At 35.3% G+C, this 19008-nt stretch overlaps 5 protein-coding genes and 1 non-coding gene across 6 annotated transcripts; 4 read left to right on the forward strand and 2 right to left on the reverse strand.

Moving 5' to 3' along the window:
• Positions 1–1164: 1164 nt before the first annotated feature.
• On the forward strand, positions 1165–2684 carry EV154DRAFT_478800 (uncharacterized protein; the record flags this gene model as incomplete). Its single annotated transcript, XM_051598206.1, has 4 exons — positions 1165–1187; position 1640; positions 1831–1942; positions 2299–2684. 4 exons carry the CDS (start codon positions 1165–1167, stop codon positions 2682–2684), a joined length of 522 nt encoding a protein of 173 aa, XP_051460423.1.
• Positions 2685–8997: 6313 nt separating this feature from the next.
• Positions 8998–9070, forward strand: EV154DRAFT_t34. Its single transcript has one exon. It is a non-coding gene; the product is annotated as a tRNA-Thr (tRNA).
• Positions 9071–10559: 1489 nt separating this feature from the next.
• Positions 10560–11160, forward strand: EV154DRAFT_478801 (uncharacterized protein; the record flags this gene model as incomplete). Its single annotated transcript, XM_051598207.1, has 2 exons — positions 10560–10764; positions 10871–11160. 2 exons carry the CDS (start codon positions 10560–10562, stop codon positions 11158–11160), a joined length of 495 nt encoding a protein of 164 aa, XP_051460424.1.
• Positions 11161–11860: 700 nt separating this feature from the next.
• On the forward strand, positions 11861–12440 carry EV154DRAFT_600388 (mitochondrial ribosomal protein L27-domain-containing protein). The gene is made up of 3 exons (XM_051607165.1): positions 11861–11992; positions 12072–12175; positions 12247–12440. Exons 1-3 carry the CDS (start codon positions 11911–11913, stop codon positions 12322–12324), a joined length of 264 nt encoding a protein of 87 aa, XP_051460425.1. The 5' UTR covers positions 11861–11910; the 3' UTR covers positions 12325–12440.
• Positions 12441–12586: 146 nt separating this feature from the next.
• EV154DRAFT_536802 (ubiquitin elongating factor core-domain-containing protein) lies at positions 12587–15470 on the reverse strand (the record flags this gene model as incomplete). The annotated part of the gene is made up of 6 exons (XM_051604164.1): positions 12587–12669; positions 12744–13540; positions 13614–13740; positions 13808–13928; positions 13998–14417; positions 14487–15470. The coding sequence occupies 6 exons, from the start codon at positions 15468–15470 to the stop codon at positions 12587–12589; spliced, it is 2532 nt and encodes an 843-aa protein (XP_051460426.1).
• Positions 15471–16024: 554 nt separating this feature from the next.
• On the reverse strand, positions 16025–16429 carry EV154DRAFT_415888 (uncharacterized protein; the record flags this gene model as incomplete). Its single annotated transcript, XM_051595705.1, has 2 exons — positions 16025–16186; positions 16253–16429. Coding segments are annotated over 2 exons (339 nt in total), but the record flags the coding sequence as incomplete, so codon positions are not given.
• Between the last annotated feature and the right edge of the window lie 2579 nt (positions 16430–19008).

Here is a 19008-nt window from a genome sequence, read left to right on the forward strand (position 1 = left end):
CGTACAGCTAGTGAAAATACACGGAAACTAGAGGATTTATCAAAAAAATTTCAGTGTGAGTGATAAGGAGATTGTTGTATGTTATCCATTGAATTTTTATCAAGTGTCAAATTTGAAGTCGATCACATAAAAAAAAAAAAAAAAAAAAAATGGGGCTCCCTTTCGGGTCACTGATCTCATTTTTTAAAGGCGTATTGAACGGGCCCTCCGGTAAAGATACGTGGTTCCCGGAGGACACATCAGAAACGAGGGCTTAGCTTATAAGAGTTGCAATATCATATTTATTATAAGTTAACAACCACAAAGGTTCGTGATAGCTTGTAAATGAGATATATCTCCCAGAATCAAATGTATCTTGATTCGTAAAAATATTATCAATAAAAGTATTCAGTTGACTTGACTGAGGGAGGGAGGGAACTTTTGATTCCATGGTGATTAAAAAATGAAACAATTGCATTTTTTTTTTTTTTCGGCGAATCTTGGCTGAAGTCTAAATTGAAATCACCAGCAATTACAAGTATGTATTGATGTTGAATTATAAATTCTAATGCTTCCAGCTGTAGGTCAGGGTTTTGGCAAGGATCTGGAGACGCATAAATGCTGCAGTAGAGAGTAGGATTAAATGTGACAGTTGACACAATTACGGAGGAGGAGGAGGAGTTATTACTGTTAAAAAGCCTTGTTGAAAAAGTATGATCTCCTAATATCGAGCTAGAGACATAACAGCAACTGCCTATGGGCTTACGTACATCATCTATACAATCAACAGCCGAAACCAATTTAAAACCGGGAATTTCAAAATTATCTGTTGGTAATGTCCATGTTTCATTGAGGAGGATTACATCAGATGATAGATATACGGGGTCGTTGACGATCTGATCCAAGTGTGCCTGGAGACTTTGTAAATTATGTGAGATAACTTGAAAATGCTCCTATTATGTAATGTTTATAAAAGTTGGTTGGAGTGTAATGCTAGGCTGACGTTGGATTTTTAGATATAAATCACTTTGTTTTTCTTTTGATAAAGGCCTGGGTGGTTTAAAAACATTATCTTTACATGCTTGCTGTCTCTTCTGAGCCATCAGATATAATTATCCGTCTGACTAATTCTTTTCCAAGTACCGCCTCCTTCATAAGAAGAGTATTTACAACAACATTCAAAAAATGTGGACAGGAAGCAATCGTTGGTAAGACTGCTGCTTAGCATTTTATTGAAATTATATCAGAAGACGTTCTCTTCTGGCCACCAATTTATGAGAGATAGTATACAGCCTTGGCTAGTTTTGTAGAACACTGGAAGTACTGTGGAAACTTTCCTGACCCAGGAAGCTATTCATGAGAAAGACTCAGTTAACACTCAGCCACGTTTAGAAAATCTTCAGATGAAGAAGAGAAGATGCGATACTACTTGTGTCGTCCTTTTAGGACTTTTTTTTTTCTTTTTGCCTAATGACTATTTGTATTGTTATTACTAAACATGTATCATTTATTCACTGAAAACGCATTTATCTTGTTGACATATTAAACGTGGATAATATTGATTTGGCTTTTTATTTTTGGAATATATGGTATAAGAAGTGATTAAGCGTGCACCACTATAAATAAAAGTCAACATGTGACACCTCTCACTAATTGATAGTGTATTAAGCTGAGGACACAGCCTATAAGCACTGCATTTATAAGCTTAAGCGTAGGCTTGAGGTTGTTTTGACCAGGAACAAATTGCAGTTTTCCTATCAAAAACACGGTATGAAAAAAACTAATGTTCTAAGTTTTGCATTTTTTTATTGAAATGTTAAATTTAATAACGTTTAATATTCCAAATTTTAGAAGGATCCAAGCAATAATCAAGTTCAAATATTCAAAAAATTGGAAGCAGAGCAGCTGGGATTGACTGAATTTCCTGATGGAGAGATGATCTGTTTTACTAGTGATCTCCTACGTATAAATATGCGAATAAGTCATTAACTGATATGAGGTAAATTCTTTCTTCAAATGAGCATGGAATTAAAGCGGAGGTTTTTATAAACTGTGAGTTGATTTGATTCTTGCTGGACCCACAAACCAGATGCTGGAATATCTGCTTCCTTAAAAGTATCAAACTGATTGCTTTTTATCTTTTGTTCGGGTTTAGCTTTGATTACGGTTGCAGCGCCTGTTGGTAGACTTTTTCTAGAGAGACTTTCAGAAATTTTTTGGATCATATTGGATTTATTTTTTTGCTTTGTTTGGTATGAAGACCATTTCTTTTTATACCACTTGCATACGACAATGTATTTACATATCTATTACATATAGGCTCTTCAGACGGAGATGTTCCCTTAGAATTCTATTGCTTAAATAGCAATATAGCTTCGTTCACGTCTAGCACTAGTGATAATACTAGAATATCTGAACTACTGGAAACTGCTGTTTCAAACTTTGAAGTTCCCTTCAACGATAATAAGAGTAGATTACGAAATTATTTCTTTTCTTATCAACTGAAGATCATCCCTAATGCTGGTCAACTTTCGTTTGATAACAATTTCGCTAATAATGTTGTAGGTGAGAAAAACCAAGACAAGCTTATACCAAAATCGGAAATGATCTTGATGTCTACTGGAGGAAGAAGTCAAATTTCTGTATCGAAATTAGTAATGTTTTGTACCTTCAGTACTGCTACTTTCCCCGTGGCTATATTCTAAAAGTAAAGGTCTTGGGTTTGCTGCTTACATCTGTTAATAGTAGTAAATATATGGTCAGTACTTGACAAGTGTATAAAAAACAGTATATACATACTTCTTTTATCATCCACTTCTGGGCTTTCCGTTTCATCTTGAAATAAAGTGGCGAAAGTAAGGAAGAAAGATTGAATCTAACAACATTTTCATTATTGATTAATTAAAATTAACTCTTGTATTAAACAGGTCACAAACAAGGTATTAAAGTAAATCCATTAATTATCGAAAGATGAAAACAGACCATATGTAACTGTCTGACTAGGAAAAAAGGTACAAGCTCCTTTACATTTTTTTTTTTTTTTTTTTTTTTTTTTATAAGTACAGTATATCCTTATCATTTTATTGTTCGAGCTTATGTCAGCAGACAATATTCGTCTGCGTATAATTACATATCACCAGTTGGATCGTAACCTCATAGTTATCGTCCTGATTGAAGCATTATTATAATTATTTGGTTACAGCCTCTGGATTGCCATTCAATTGGTTATAAAATCAATTACAGCCTCTGGATCGCATATCTATTGGATTCTGAATATTTTTACGGGCCCAGCTATGTTATCCCAGTACAATTTTTTTTATGCACTTCGATTATTGCGAGGCTAAAAATGAAGATAAAGTAAAGCATCAAGAATGAGAGTGATACCAAACTTGTAAAATCAGTCTGTATTTGCTTTGGTGATTCTTCTAAACCTAAAAAATATATCTGTGATAAATCACTTTAGTGAAAGATATCTTCTTGTTTGTGCTACAAATGCAAAACCCGAAAACCCTGTGGATTTTTAATCTTGGTCGCGTGAAGTTAAAATTCTCTTATCTTATTGATCAATTTATTACTTTTTTTTTATAAAAAAATGATTTTTCATCTGTGTAAATGCGACCAATGCTTGAGAAAAAACCCACAAGGTGTCGAGCTCAGGATCACTAGTTACAACTATCATTTCGAAAGACAAAAGCGTTTTAATGATTTGATGAAAAGTCGTGACGCCGAACATTTTGAACGACTAAAGAATTTCAATGTAAAGTTGAAAGACCCTGACAGTAACCACTTTAAAAGCCGAAAGCGTTTCGATGCCTCAATCAAAGATCAAAACGACAGTAAAGCTCGTGTCTCCACTTTATCCCGGTCCACATATAATCGTCAAAGAATAGACAAACTCAACAAGAAGATTGCCCACTTTATGGTATGCATCAACATAAAAGATTCGTGTACATTGTTAAAAAAAATCATAACCACTTGTTTTATAAGCAGGCAGCTAGAAGGAACAGGGCACCGGCAATGCCAACGAATAAAGGGTTAATTTCGAAGGATTCAAGGAAGTAAGTTTGGTAGTTAATAAGAATAAAAAGGTTTGTGAAAAAAGGATAGTCATTTTTGGATGTTGAAACCAGTGTTGACCCTGTCAAAATTGTTGCACAATCAAAGCAGGCATCTACGCAATATTTGCCTCATTAATAAAGCTGTTGGTACCGCTGCTTAAGTCTTTAACTCGCCTTGCCCAAGTCGTTTAAAATAGTTGTGAATGGGATGCTAATGTCACCAGATATACGGCGTCCATCCATCAAAATCTAACAGGCACAATTGTACTTACTGATTAATATCCAAGTAGACTATCAAGGTATACCAACCGCATGTCATAATAGTGTGTCTATTTGGACCGTGAGTTATGTTTTTGTTCATGACGGTCCAACACATCTGGAGTAGCAGAAATGAAATTAAAGTAATGTCCAAGGACAGTTTTTACTGTTATCTTTGCCTTTGACTCCCCTGTAACTTTTCTTTCTTGGGGTTCTCTTAATCGTCCACTCTCATCTTAATGTTGACAATGCCTTGCAAATAAGTTGCTCATAAAATTGTTGTAGTTTTAGCTTTTGTCTTAGTCTGAACAACAATATCTCTAGTCCCTTTTTGTAGGCCAAGCCATGCTGCGGCTCATATTGACATGAAAAGCAGACTCGTCGAAGGAAAATACAATTGCTTCGATAAGATATTTCTGTTGGCGTGAAATTGTTTATCCATTTGGATTCTGTGGCGATACTTTCTGGTGAACTTCTTATTTGGGTCCAATGTCTATAAATCATTTACTCATTAACCACAAAGTCATAAACAGCGGTATTGGTAAATTTCAAGCCCAATAAATACGTAGTCAGGCTTTCCACTGCTTCACGCACTATAGTCCTAAAGTCTGTGTAGTATTTTTCAATAGGAACTAGTTATTTGCAAACAACTAGTTACCGCTTATATTGATAATGTATTCTTAAGTATTCTAACTAATGCCTAAATTGTATCATAATATTTAGCTTTATTAATAGCTCATAATAATATGTGTCTAGATCATGTTAATGTATAGCATTGTTGTAGATGACTCCTTCTGTATAGATTAGTTGATTGTGATATTATATGTTCTCATTGGACATTTTATGTTACTATACTACATGGTCTTATGTAGTCCAATATGATGTTGTATGATATATGATGGTGTTGTTTGATTTTGTGTAGAGATAGATTATTATATATCATGTGATCTAATGTGGTTGTTCAAGTTATTATTATATGCAGATAATCACACACAGTGGTACATACGCTTACAACACCCTTTATCTAACACACCCAAGGCGCGTTTAAAACAAGATGTACCTATTAATAGAGCTTAGGCAGCAATACCATTCTGTTTGGTGGGGGAATGACGTAGATATGGGTATATAATTTCACATAGGCTTGTGTCAAACATTAATTTAGCGAGTTTTGCTCTTCATTTGACAATAAACATAGAACAAACTCTACTATTATGTCGTTAGAAGAGCTTAAAAAGAGCTTTTTAGAAGTTCTTACCAGTAAAAAATATTGACTACCTAGTATAATTGATACACGTACGTCTACCATGTTTGATTAATTGACGGGTTTTATATCGGTATCGTTTTTTACATGCATCTAATGTGTCGTATTTGGGTACGATCCACTTAAAGAATAATTAAGCAAATCGTTTAAATAAATAAACTATAAAATTAAAACAACCTTTGATGTTGCATATCAGCATACGCTTGTATACTGCTATACAACTTCTCCTACTTCGAGTACATACTTCTATATTAAAGATTGCATGATTGGCCTAAATACGATATACGAATGACAGTTGGATACAGAATGCCATACCACTGAGTTACGATATCACCGATCGAGAAGAGAAACTTCTCAGATCAATCAAGAATTATAAGAAAGAGAAACTTAATATTAATAGTTCTCTCAATGGATTAGCTACCCAGAGAGAGAATAGAACAGCTATTAATATAAATGGTTTATTTACTTATATATTGATATAATTATACTGCTGATAAAGAGTATAAAGAAATAGTGTATGAATTAATGGATACCTAGCTTCTACAACCAAATATACAAATATCGATAAGACATTTTATATTTGGGATCGCAATTTATTCATTACAAAGATAATGAATAAATGATCAACTATTATGTTCTATTGCCAATTACACTTGACAAACAAGTATGCATCTTTTACAGTAACCGTTGCATGATCTGATAAATAGGTGTCTCATAAGATTAAAAATTTATTAGAATACTCGTGCTCCCGATCCAATGATATGGGACAACGTTAACTGGAAACAGTTCTAAAAGGTAGTATTCATTTAACCCAAGGCGGGAAACAAAGTATAGATCTATTCCAAAACCAGAAAGGTTGACTCATCATTAAAACTCAGGAGAGTTGTGCAATATAAAAAGGATCAATTATTTCATAGCAGCAGAGTTCTTTTAGTCTATTTTTACCCTTAATAAAAATATACTTTTATCTCATTACTTTTCTATGTAATATTTTGTCAAATACCACATAATGAATGAAAGAAAAAAGTTTAAATTAGAAATAAAAAATATTTCCTGGTTGGTGTATCACAAGACTATCTCACCATAGTAACAACTACTTTAATGTAAATACGGAACATATAAGCATCACCAAAACAACAAATACGAATCATCGACTTAATAAACATGAAAATATAATAAATATTAGTGTTCGGAATGAAGATCGAAATTCTCGAGCGAGCTTCGATTGTGTTCCAGTCGAAGCTCGCTCAAAGTTTCTTAAGCTCGGCTCGGTTGCAAATACGATAGCTCGAACTCGCCCGCCCTTTTTATTACACAAAGCGCACGTCAAAGTGATGTTAATTACAGAAAATTATGATAATAAAATTGTTATTTATTGAAATAGAAGTTGGAAAAAGAAAAAAAAACATTTTTTTTCACCAGCCTTAACACCAAATTCGGATACTTAAATGAAACTATTACTGTATCTATAAATATAATACAGTTGGATTTGTGAACATGGAAGTTTAAATTAATTCTGCTAAGTCATGTTATTATGGTTGCTGTAAAAATTTGGCTTAGTTGGGTTTAGTGTGCAACACTGTATCATTTCCTATGCTAAATGTGTTCGTTGGTTGTACAATTAAATAAAAGTCTAAAGCATTTTAGTTGCAATTATTAAAGCATAAATAAAATAAAAAATGGTAAAGGGAAGAAAAGATTAAAATCAAGGGGAAATGCCATCACTAGTCTTTCAAGGACCTTAAGTTTAGAGTGACTACTATCGACATTTAGCCGAGCGAGCTTCGATCTGTGATAATTTGAGTATAAAAGGGTAATAAAATAAAAGATAAAAATAAACAAGTAAAGAAATGAGACTCTTTAATCCTTTATTATAAGTTGGAGAGTTTGTCATGATAAAAATAGAGGTCCTTTTTATATTCAATTATTACTTCAAGATTTTTCCTGCGCAGATCGAATTGACTATTTACCCGCAAACTGGGAAATGGTAGAATTAGATTTAGAAATCAGTTACATATGAAACATAGCTTATTGTTATATACAAGGAGCTAGTTGACCCATATCCGGCACTTCTAGAGCATTATAGTTTATCCATTCAATGACAGGGTCCTTGATTGGATTACTAAAATAAATTTATGAGAAACTTGAAGATTCGGCAGCTACTCGACCAATCCAGGAACGATTATGAAATCTGATCTCAGTTTGACATATGAGGTAGCTGGTACTGTGTCGTACCAATAGGAATGTATTCGCAATATGGTACTTATAATACATAGGTTATATGTATTATAATTGAGTGACAAGATAAGAGTAATTATATTCGTGGAATTAGGCGTCAAATACGACACGATCGATGCTCGCTCGAACCCAAAAAAAAGTGGCGCAAGCTCGAGTACAAAAACTCGGTTCGAGCTTCGTTCGAACTGGCACAAGATCGGTGCAAGCTCAAAAAGTTCAAACACTAATCTTGTACAAATGAATGACTCAAATCCTACAATTGACGAAATAGCTGAGAGAGAGAACATTCGCGCTAAAATGAATGGAAGCTCAATCCAGACAATTTTAGCACTGAACAACGATGAAGAGGCTTTGTAATTAATTCAATGCAAGTGCTGTAGGTTGAATAATAAGTTGGGAGTGGTGATGAGGGAAGTCAAAATCCTCGGTAACAATACCACAGGAAAGAACAAATATCGAATATTACAGCTGGGTTTGAATTATAAATCAGTAACGACATAAAACATAGCTTATAATCTATGGCTTAATTTATCGATGTGTAAGCCTATGATCGTGTGTCTGGACTTTTTTAGGAAAGAAATTGCTTAAATCCATTCAAGAATTTGAACGATAATTGGAGTATTTGGGTGGTATCTTGTGATAGTTGAGAATAGATTTTAAAAGAGAAAAACAATAAAGTACTTTGAGACTGCTTATAAGTTTTTATTAAGAGTAAAAGTAGATTAAAAGATTGAGAGGGTTCTATTCTAACTATCAGTTTGCATATTTATATATGTTAAGAGAAATCGGATTATGAATTTAGTTTGATGGATAAGTTACACAGCACTAAAATAGTGCTTGTAGTTGGATATGATATAATGTATAAGAAAATAGTTCGTGTTGTGATGTAATAATGTATGGGGTGATGAAGTGAGATTTAATTTTAATATTGTTTTATGGTGTGATTAGTAACAACAGTAGGTGGATCACCACATATCTGACAAAATAGTACGCGTGAAGCATAATTTGTAAGATCATACCCAGTAATATGCGAGTAACAATAGCATTTTATTACCTGATCTTAATAAAAGTTTATTTATGTGCGAACATACAATAAAAAAGGTAAATAGTTGTCTGTAGACACGGCTAGCGCTAACGGTTGCAGCCAAAAAATTTTACATTAGGTATATAGACGTAATTTTTAGGCTAAAAATCACGTGATTTGCCTTCTTGGCTCAGTTGGCAGAGCGTCTGCCTAGTAAGCAGAAGGTCATCAGTTCAATTCTGATAGAAGGCATTAATTTTTTGTGATTTCTCGAATTACGTGAGATGTTCTTGGTAGTTTTTTTTTTTTGTTTTTTCTCGTTAATTTCATTTACTGGCTTCAGGTACGTTTTGGGTATACAATGTATGCACCAACTAAGAGAAAGATAACTTACAACATCTTGGTGCCTCCCTTTTAATGGCAATGTTTGATTATAAGCGTTCTTAAGTTCAGACGCTTTTTCTTTATTGGGATCCTTTTTTGAAATACTTGATCTTTTATCTGTTCGTTGCACCAATGACATTCACCTTACATTGCATAAGTAAACACAAAAAGAAGATCCACCGGAACTGCCGATCAAATCACTACGTGGGTCGATGAATTGGATAAATTGGAACAGCAAGAGTATGAATATTTGGCTGCCGATGTTGATGCTAACAAGATGGTACTTAACAAAGAGCAACTTCAGAATGTTATAGTATCCACTCAATTTTTAGTGAGGGGAACCTGCAATCATATTAGGCGCATCTTTTTTAAGATGATACAGCATAGGCAGAGGCTTTAATTTGAGGAATTCACCTTGGATGGCATATTTTGAATTCTCTTTTACGCAGAAAACAAGATAACTCGGGCTAGGAAAGAGATTAAGACATCATACAAGCATAGAAATGACCATCAGAATCAGGGGCGGAGTTTAAAATGGACCGCAAATAGTTAGACGAGAGAATGAAGGGAGAGGTTGGCCTTTTATCACTGGATCAAAAAACAGATTGAATTCTTCGAAAAGGAACGTGAACTCGGTAATCTGAATGCTCAAGTGAGTGTTCTGAATGAAGAGCAGTCTACTTTCAGCAAACAAGGCGATATCAGAGCCGAACTATTTACAAAGCGTGCTAATAAAAAATCAAAAGAAGCTGACATGATGAAGCTCTATCAAGGCAGTATTAGTGATGTTAAACATTTACTCAACTCAAGTTCCATAATGATGGCACTCTTTTTTTACTAGTGAGATACATGAATTAATAAAAAGGAGATGAATGTGTGTGTGTGTGTATACGAGAACAAAGAGATATATACGATGTAAAGGAGGATCATTGCATAGACCATGTAAAGTTGGCGTCGATACTACATGAATATACACTGAAGTGTATTGTGTACAATAGGATGAATGAAGATATATCAGTGCTATTAATGTGGATGATGTAGATACGACTCGCTATGTTAAAATATGTATACGAAATAACGATGAAAAGGGAATCCAATTGTAAATGAAATGATCATATCTTGCAAATTATGATGTAATTTGATAAATTTTATCATGGATATAATCGATCTTTTTTTTTATCAGCTAAAAAATGAATATAAAAGAATAAAATAAAACGGTTTCATCTTTTTCTCTTCTTTTTCTTTTCTTTATCTTATAAACTATAAACAAGACACTTCTAATCATTACAGGTAAGCATATTTATATATAAAAGAAAGAATAACACATGTATTTACTTTTAAAAAAGACTAATGTAAGATGCACCATACTTCAAGAGTGTGGATGTTCCATGGCTTACTCAAGGTGGCAATTAGGTTGAAGCCCAAGGTCTTCACCGAGGTGGGGTCTGGTAAAGGAGGGTGTGTTAACCCGGAGACGGCTTTACCTTATCCGCCTGTATGTATAACGGGCTCTGAGATCATCGGCCCGCCTGTAATACAGGCTCTGAAATCATCGGCCAGGTGTAAATACAGGCTCTGAAATCAACTGCCCGCCTGTAATACAGGCTCTGAAATCATCGGCCAGGTGTAAATACAGGCTCTGAAATCAACTGCCCGCCTGTAATACAGACTCTGAAATTGTCATTTCTATGCTTGTACAAGGTAGCCGTTCCAGCAAAGCGGACGAAATGCTGTTCTGTAAAGGGTACAAAAAGATAGTGCAAGAGTATGTTTGCAACTTTAAAATGGACATAGTGATGTTGGACATACTTGAGAACCGTGTACGAGAAATCACCATGCTTGACCAAGAAATGAATATAGTTCCATCTTCATGGTTGGCGTACCTTGAACAATTCATATTGAAGCCAATGTGGTATCTAAATGCTTCAAGAACCACGCTTTTTATTTTCCTTTTATAAAATAAACTATGGCCCCTCACAAGCACACAAAAAGATGTTTAATGGACTCTTTTTTATTGTTGTCCGTTTTTTTTTTTGTTGATAATAAAGGTTCAAAAAGAAGCAATTTATCAGAAATTGGTGACAATGCTTTTTTCAATGGATTGTTTTGGATGATTAAAATTGATGTTTCCCTCGAATGCTAAAGGCCCCTCTCAAGCACAAACAAAATCAATGGTCTAAACTAAGGTTGGGTTGCACAGACGTAAAGAATTTAAAAATATGTATGTATTAAACCGAATTTAGCTTGTCATGTAATTATATTAACATACACGTTACAATAACACCAAGTTATTCCTACTATCTAAAAACCACAGTACCAATAGAAGACAGCATTTAATATTAGAGGTTTTATTACACTTTCTCGGTATTTTAGAACGCATTTATACGTTGATTAATAACTCTGATCCTTAACTAGTGTTGTATGAGGAATTCCAACGTAAATACGAAATACATAGCTTTGAAACTCGTAAAAAATGACAGCTATATCTATCCAATTGTCTATTTATATTCAAAGTCCAAGTTATGTCATGATCTCTAGTTTCAGGAAGTGATTTGGATATTTGACAAGTGAAAGATGTACATATTTTATTTTTTGACTGGTCTAACCCGTGACTATCATTCAACATTTTTTTTTTTTTTTTGGTCTACCCTGTAACCCCGGCCTTTCAAAGCTCACTTTCTTAAACTTATCTTTTTAAAAAAAAAATCATGTTTGGTGTAATTAAGTCCATCCCCAGAGGCGCAAGCCGTATGCCTTTGACTGCCAAGAAGGGACACAACTTTTATAAAGGTCAGCATGAACAACCTGGAGTGCTTTTCTGGAATTCCTTGACTGACCAAAGTTTTCTTTTTTTTTTTATTATTATTAGGTACTGGATCTGGTGCCATGGGTAGACATACCAAGAATGGTGGATATTTAGTTGACTGGAACAAGGTCAGAACTTTTGTTGTTCCTGATCTTGAGAACTTTGCTGTATGTATAACAATAACCAAGGCACAAAAAAAAAAAAAAAAAAAAAAACTAATCGTGATTTTTCTTTGTAGCTTGGACCTTATGTTTCTCGCAAAACTCCTGTCGCTTTCAAAAAAACCACCAACACCAACACCACCACCACCGCTTAAAAAATCAACCCTACCACCAATAGATTTATTACCCTCCTTCTTCCCAACAAAAATTGTGTATAGTACCCAAAACAATAAAAAATAAAAAACGTATTGCAGAACAATATAAAAACGTATTGCAGAACAATATAAAAACGTATTGCAGAACAATATAAAAACGTATTGCAGAACAATATAAAAACGTATCGCAGAACAATATACGTAGAGAGAGAGAGAGAGAGGGGTTTTTTTGAAAAAAAAAATGAATTTATACAAAAAGGGCTCATGGGCTAATGTCCATGGCAGTAGTTTTCTTGCTCTTTTGTTCTGCTTTCCATGCAGCAATTTTTTCTTTCAATTCAGTAGCTGTTTTTTTTTAAAAAAAAAGGAATATAGGTTGTGAGTAAACGAGAAAGATAACAGTGAATAAAATGACTTACCAGGCTTAACCATGTCCATGGATAAAGGAGTACGATTAAAGGGATCACGGGTATCACCCAGTAAATGAGTACGAATAGTGCCTCTATCGACAATGACACCAGAAGTAGGCAACAAGACGGGATCTTCCATCAAGTTGAAAAAGATAGGATCCAAGAATTCATCAGGCACCTCACCCAACTCTTCCTCTTCATCGGCCCCACTTTGAATAGCGATTTCTACACGATTCACAAACTTCTCCAAGGCATGAATGTCATCCATTTGTTTTAAACCATGTTTTTGTAAAATGGAGGCTGCTTTCGAAAAATACTCCTTACGGTAGGATCGACCATCGCGTGCTACGGCCTCAACAAATTTATCCGAATTTAAATTCAAATAGACATCAATGATTTCAGATAACAGTTTACGTGGTTCAAAGTGGTATTTCTCAGGATTAGCCACTTTCAAGTCAGTACATTTAGGACCGACAAGTTGTACGAGGTTGTAATCCAACATGGCGGCTAAACGATCCACAATCTCATTGACCAAGAAAGGTTGAATAACTTCTGCAGTCATGTATTTTAGCATGTGTACGGTTTCTTTACCAAGAGCAACATAGGATTGAGCTTGTCTTTCCAACGAGGGGAGACTACCTTCACGTTCTTGTCGGTGTTGAGGTGTCTGAGATTCCCAACTGGCTTTATCGTTCATCTCTAACTGAATTTGATGAATTTCTGTCAGTTTACTTAAACTCTCGTCCATCAAATAGGTAACATCACTCATCAACATATTGACAAAACGAGTAAAGATCTCCGAGTTCCTATAGTTTGGTTTGGTTTGTTTTAGAAATCGTAAAGAAACATTCCCCTACCAATTTCTAATGAGTCACTTACGTGCTTTCTTCTCGCAATTTTTTACGATGGGCAGGGTGATTCCAAATGGTCTTCATGATATGACTAATGTTGTAACGAATATTAAACTTGTCATAGAATTGTGAGCTAGCTCCTGTTTGTTCCACCTCTAACAACCATAGAATGTCAACGTCAATTATGTCTTAGATAAGCTAGGAAATAGTGGAGGAACTTACCAACATAAAAGTTCATCAAAGAAGGTACAAGATGTTGCAATGATAAAGGATGTGAATTCAGCACAGACTCCAATTCACCAGGAACTCCCTTTGCAATAGGATATGTAAAGAAAAAGAGAATCTACCACACTAGTGTGTAAGTCACATATTTCACTTCCTACACTTTTTTTTTTCTCTTTGTTTGCTTTACCTCCACCAGTTTTGCCTTCAAGTAGGGATTCTTGACATATTTTGTGTTTCGCAAGAAAGTGATGATAAATGTCACCAATTCTTCATGAGGACATTGGCTCATAACATGTGTATCATAGCCATACTTGCCAATAAAGATAAAGAGTTCGACAATATCCTCAATGATCCATTCAGGCAACATGGAAAATACTTCAGGAATGGCATCAGGTAAAGGTAACTGTACCTTTTCCCAAGGATGTTGATGTTTGGGATCCACAATACGTACCATCCAAGCCATCACAAGATCATAGAATCGAAGTGCCTCTGTTAAAAAGATGGGATCCAAAAGCATCGTTTCGTAGGCTAGGCGGTAGGTTGTCATTTGATCAAACTTTTCCTTCATTCTCTTGGCAACAAAATCGCTCATGATACCTTGAGGAGTCTAAAGTAGTAAGTGGGGGGGGGGTTAGTCTCCACTTTTTATTACAACTATGTGTGGTATGTTTCTTACATTGGCATTATTGGCAGCGTCTTGTTGTGCTTTCTCGTTTTGTTTCTTGACTTCGTTATATTCTCTCATGAATTCGTTAAAGTTGACAAGGGCGCGGATAGGACCATAATGCATGAAGGATAAAGTGATAAAGAAAGATTCGGTAATAAAGTTATGCGATTTCAAGTCTTGTACTTGTCCATAATAAGCATCGGATTGCTCCTTGGTAGCATTAATCTTTGTATCTTCTGAGACATCCAGACGTTTACTTGTGCGGAAATAAGTTGGATCGATTTTATCAATTTTGGAAGCACGAATATCCAAAAAAGGATCACAGAACATGAGCAAGACAGCAGCAATATTATGCATAAATCCATCCGAAGAGACAGCTTGTGTATCCACTTGCATCTGAGCTCTCTTTTCGTTTAATCGAATCGTATGCGCAAAATAATCCAAGAGCTGGTTTCGTGAGATGGGGCTGGCACGCACAATCGAATTACAGATGGCGAACATGGATCGTTGAATATTTTGTACACTGCCTCGAAGCCCGTTTTTACAGGATGCTAAGTCACCTGCGTTACGGTTTTCCGAGTTTTGAAAGTAGGATTCGGCTACCTTGGGTGCAATGTCAGGGTAAGCACTGAGACGTAACATAGGTCCCAAGATTGAAAGTTCCTCCATATTTTTAGCAGTGGCGTGTTGAGGGTTGAATTCATCCAAATTGGTTACCATCATCGCAATAGGTTTGTGTTCAAACAAGTATGTCATTGATTGGAAACACTGTTTATACTCACCCAGAATGTTTTGTGCACGAAGTTCCGAAGAGAGATAAACGATGGCAGGACCCAATATATCATCTAAGCCATCATTATTAAAGCGCGCGATAAATTCATCCAAATAATCGGTCGGTAAACCTCCACTAGAATCAGGTTGATGTAAAAGGCGGGGTACCAGTTGTTGAGGTCCCAAAACTCCATTGACTGCTTGGGGAAACATGTCAGGCATTTGAAGTACAAGGCCAGAGTAAGATACTAGCAAGTTCTTTACTGTATCTAATACGGCTATTCTCTGATCCAAAACGGACTTTTCCAAATTCTGTACAATGCTATTTAGATAAAGAAAAAAATAATGGTGCTATCTTTCCCTTTTTTTTTTTTTTTTTTTTTTTTTTTTACCTTGCTTCGAAGTAACGTGTTTTTGCGAATATCGTAAGCTTGCTTCCAACAATTTAAAAGATAGTCGAAATGCAATGTATGAAGCCCATGGGCAATATCTTTAGGAAGTTCATCATGAGGTTCGTTAGGATCCAAGGATAATCTTGCTACAATAATACGATCCAAAAATTGCTGTGAGAGCTTATCAGCGTGAGGCTCTGTGAGTGAATTTCCTCTATTGATTAGTGTCTGCATCTCCACAAGTGAACAATTTCTTTCCTTTATTTTTTTGTACCTTTCTCTTCAATCAATTCATTTGCTAAACCTGATAAATAAACACATTTTCCTTGTTTGTACATATTGGCTGGCTACGTAAGTTACAGAAAGAAAAAAAAAATAAGCCAGTTAATTTAAAGTTGTTTGGTACGGACAACCTTTGATACATACGTTTAAAGTGACTTGAAGGATACGCGAGAGCACATCATCTTGCCAGTCTTCAAAACTCTTTGCAGGCTTAACCTGAATTATTGGCGATGATACTGGTGTTGTCTTTTTCACTTGTTCAGGCTTAGAAGAATGGTAATTTTAGGGTCATGTGCGCGTCCTTTTTGTGCCTTTTTTTCTAATGTTTACCTCTGTAGGAGTACTTGTCTTTTTAGGTGAAGGTCTTTTAACAGGAACAAATTCTTCCATGGTTTGAAGAACAGGCTTCGGTGTAGTGGTGGTGGTAGTAGTAGGTGATTTGGTAGGTTCTTCTGCTTTTGAAGTGGAGGCTTGTTGTTGAAGTTTAGCTAAACGCTTGAGTCGGATCTAAAATGGGTCCACCCCGCTTTATATTTAGTCTTTTATGTAAAAGTAACAAACATGGTTCAATGAAATTTATACTTTTTCCGAGTCAGAGATGGGTTGGTCAGTGTTTTCCATGGTTTGTGTGTGTCCAGAAAAAAAAAAAAAATAAGGGGGAGGGGAAAAAACAGTTTAAATTTACCGACGCGCATTGAGGCGTGTTAAAATCCCTTTAGGGTAGAACAAAAAAACTGGCCAATCAAAATGTCTCTTTTTCTTTCAACGATCCATGATGTATAATAAATATATCTGCGAAGTGGAAGTATCTCTTACTTTACGGTTATATATTCCAAAGCAGTTACACTAAATATTTGTAATAAAGGGATTCCAAGCTAGACCTTACATGACAAATTCTACTTTTCCTTGACATACAAGAAATTCCATGCTTTTTTTTTTACGACTGTCTGTTGCTAAGTCAACCATGGTCATCCACACAAGAAGGGCACATTCTTGTTTAATATTGAGTTTTTTTACCTATAGTGCTTATTTTACTCAGTTCAAGAATCTAAAGGAGCTTTATTTAAATCAAATACAGTGTCACTGAGAGCCTTGGGAAGTGTACCGGATAATGGTAGATCTTTTGTTTGCCTACTTCAATAAACATACTAAAAGTGAGATTTTTTATCTCAAACGTATTTTTCTTAGAATTACGTGATGGTCTACACGTCGATTATTGACATGCCATATCGTCTAACCTTCATAGGATGATCGATTTCTGATTTCCATAAAATCTGCTTCACTGTCATTACAAGCTACTACTAAAACGCAGATATACAACTACCAAGTTTCGATTTGCTTGGGGGGGGGGGGTTTGCATATGTTTCTTTTTTAAGTAAAGGCCCAAACATTATGGATGATGAAACAAACAATTAAAAAATTCTCTTGTTTATCAGACTATAAATAAAGCTGGTTCACACACTTTATATTCTTCCTCTTTTTTTTTCCCTTAATATATTTTTTCTATCGTCTGAAAGTACCCGATAACGTAAAAAAGGTTAGTTAGTAATGAATCTTGTTTGTTTCAAAAGATGCTAAATCGAAAAAGATATATTGCGGCTGCGGCTAGTCTTTGCTATAGGAGGGCGACCTCCTAAGCAGGGTTCTGGAGTTTTTAGAACCCACATACTGTGAATAGCAGGTGTTGCACTATAAATGGTTGGGCTTATACTGGCCTGCTGGCCTTAAAAAGAATTGATGTAAGTGGTATATATATATATATATATATATATATAAAATACGTTTGAAAAAAATACGGGAGGTCTAAACATTCATTTTGTGGAAGTCAATGATGTTTTGGAAAGCTGCCAAACATCCGTGGTCACAGGATTTGATTGTGAGTGAGCCATACAGCCTTACCACTAATGTTAAAGGAAAGCTTTCAGTAGTTCAGATTGCCTATGCCTCATCTGTGCTGGCTTTACATCCGGATCCTATTTGGAATGTTTTGCCATACTCCTTGGTTTACTTTCTAAAAATTGCCTGTCATTTTGAAGCATGGACGTCAAGTTGGTGGGGACTTTAAGCAAGTAAAGGATTAGTTCGGCATTGAATGTGAGGGAGCTTTTGAACTTGGAAGATTCTGCAAGCTGAAGAAGGTTGTGAAGTCTGGTAGGCTGTCTCTTTCGGCCATTTGTAAAGAAGTGCTTGGGAGGGGACTGTCTAAAGATTTAAGAATCAGTGGCTGGGTCGTACTCCCATGAGCTCACCGCAAGCCAAATTCATTACGCTGCGCTTGACGCATGGGCTTCTTTGGAGATTTATGATGTTATAAACAATATTAGCGAAGAATTAATCAGCACACCAACAGTAGGTCAATACCTATCCTTGTGGTCTCCAATGGGTGTAGCAGGTTATGGAATTGTTGAAGCATCTTCTGGATTTTTAAGCAATGGTATTGTTCAAGTGTCAATTTTTCACATTGTTCGTGCTAGTTTTGTATTACCTGCAATATATGGTTATCAAACAGAAATCACACTGGAATTAATAAAAAATGACCTCCTAAAAACGGTTTCTGTTCACAAGTCACTTTTGCGCAATGATAACAAAAGGCACGATGATTTAGAGATTGGTAAAAAAAAAAAAATCTGCATTACCACCTCTTTCAAACAATGTTAATTTGGAAAGTACTGGCGATCAATACTGTAGTCAAAGATCAAGAGAATGATATGAACGTCTCTGCTTTAATTTTTGCTCAGATTTTGTTTAAAGATGATATTTAAAAAAATGTGGATGAAGCAAACATTGAATATGGTTTTAATCTTAATATGACAATAACAATGATAATGGTAATGACCAAACACGAAGAAATTGTCGCTTTATTAAATAATTTAATAAGTCTGAATAATGTATTAGAGAGTTGCAAGATGTTAACAGGCGCAGCGTTATCAAGACCTTGATACATAAACATTGTCCTGGTGGGATTGACCTTATTACGAATAAAGGAGTGCCGCCATAGTGTCCAGAGTATTCCAGGAAAGCACGGAAACACTACCTGGGACAAACTCAACGTGAACATCATCAGGGACTCGTTGATTACCGGTACT

This window comes from Mucor mucedo, assembly GCF_025094135.1.
Source record: "Mucor mucedo strain NRRL 3635 chromosome Unknown EV154scaffold_20, whole genome shotgun sequence".
Taxonomy (NCBI): Eukaryota; Fungi; Mucoromycota; class Mucoromycetes; order Mucorales; family Mucoraceae; genus Mucor; species Mucor mucedo.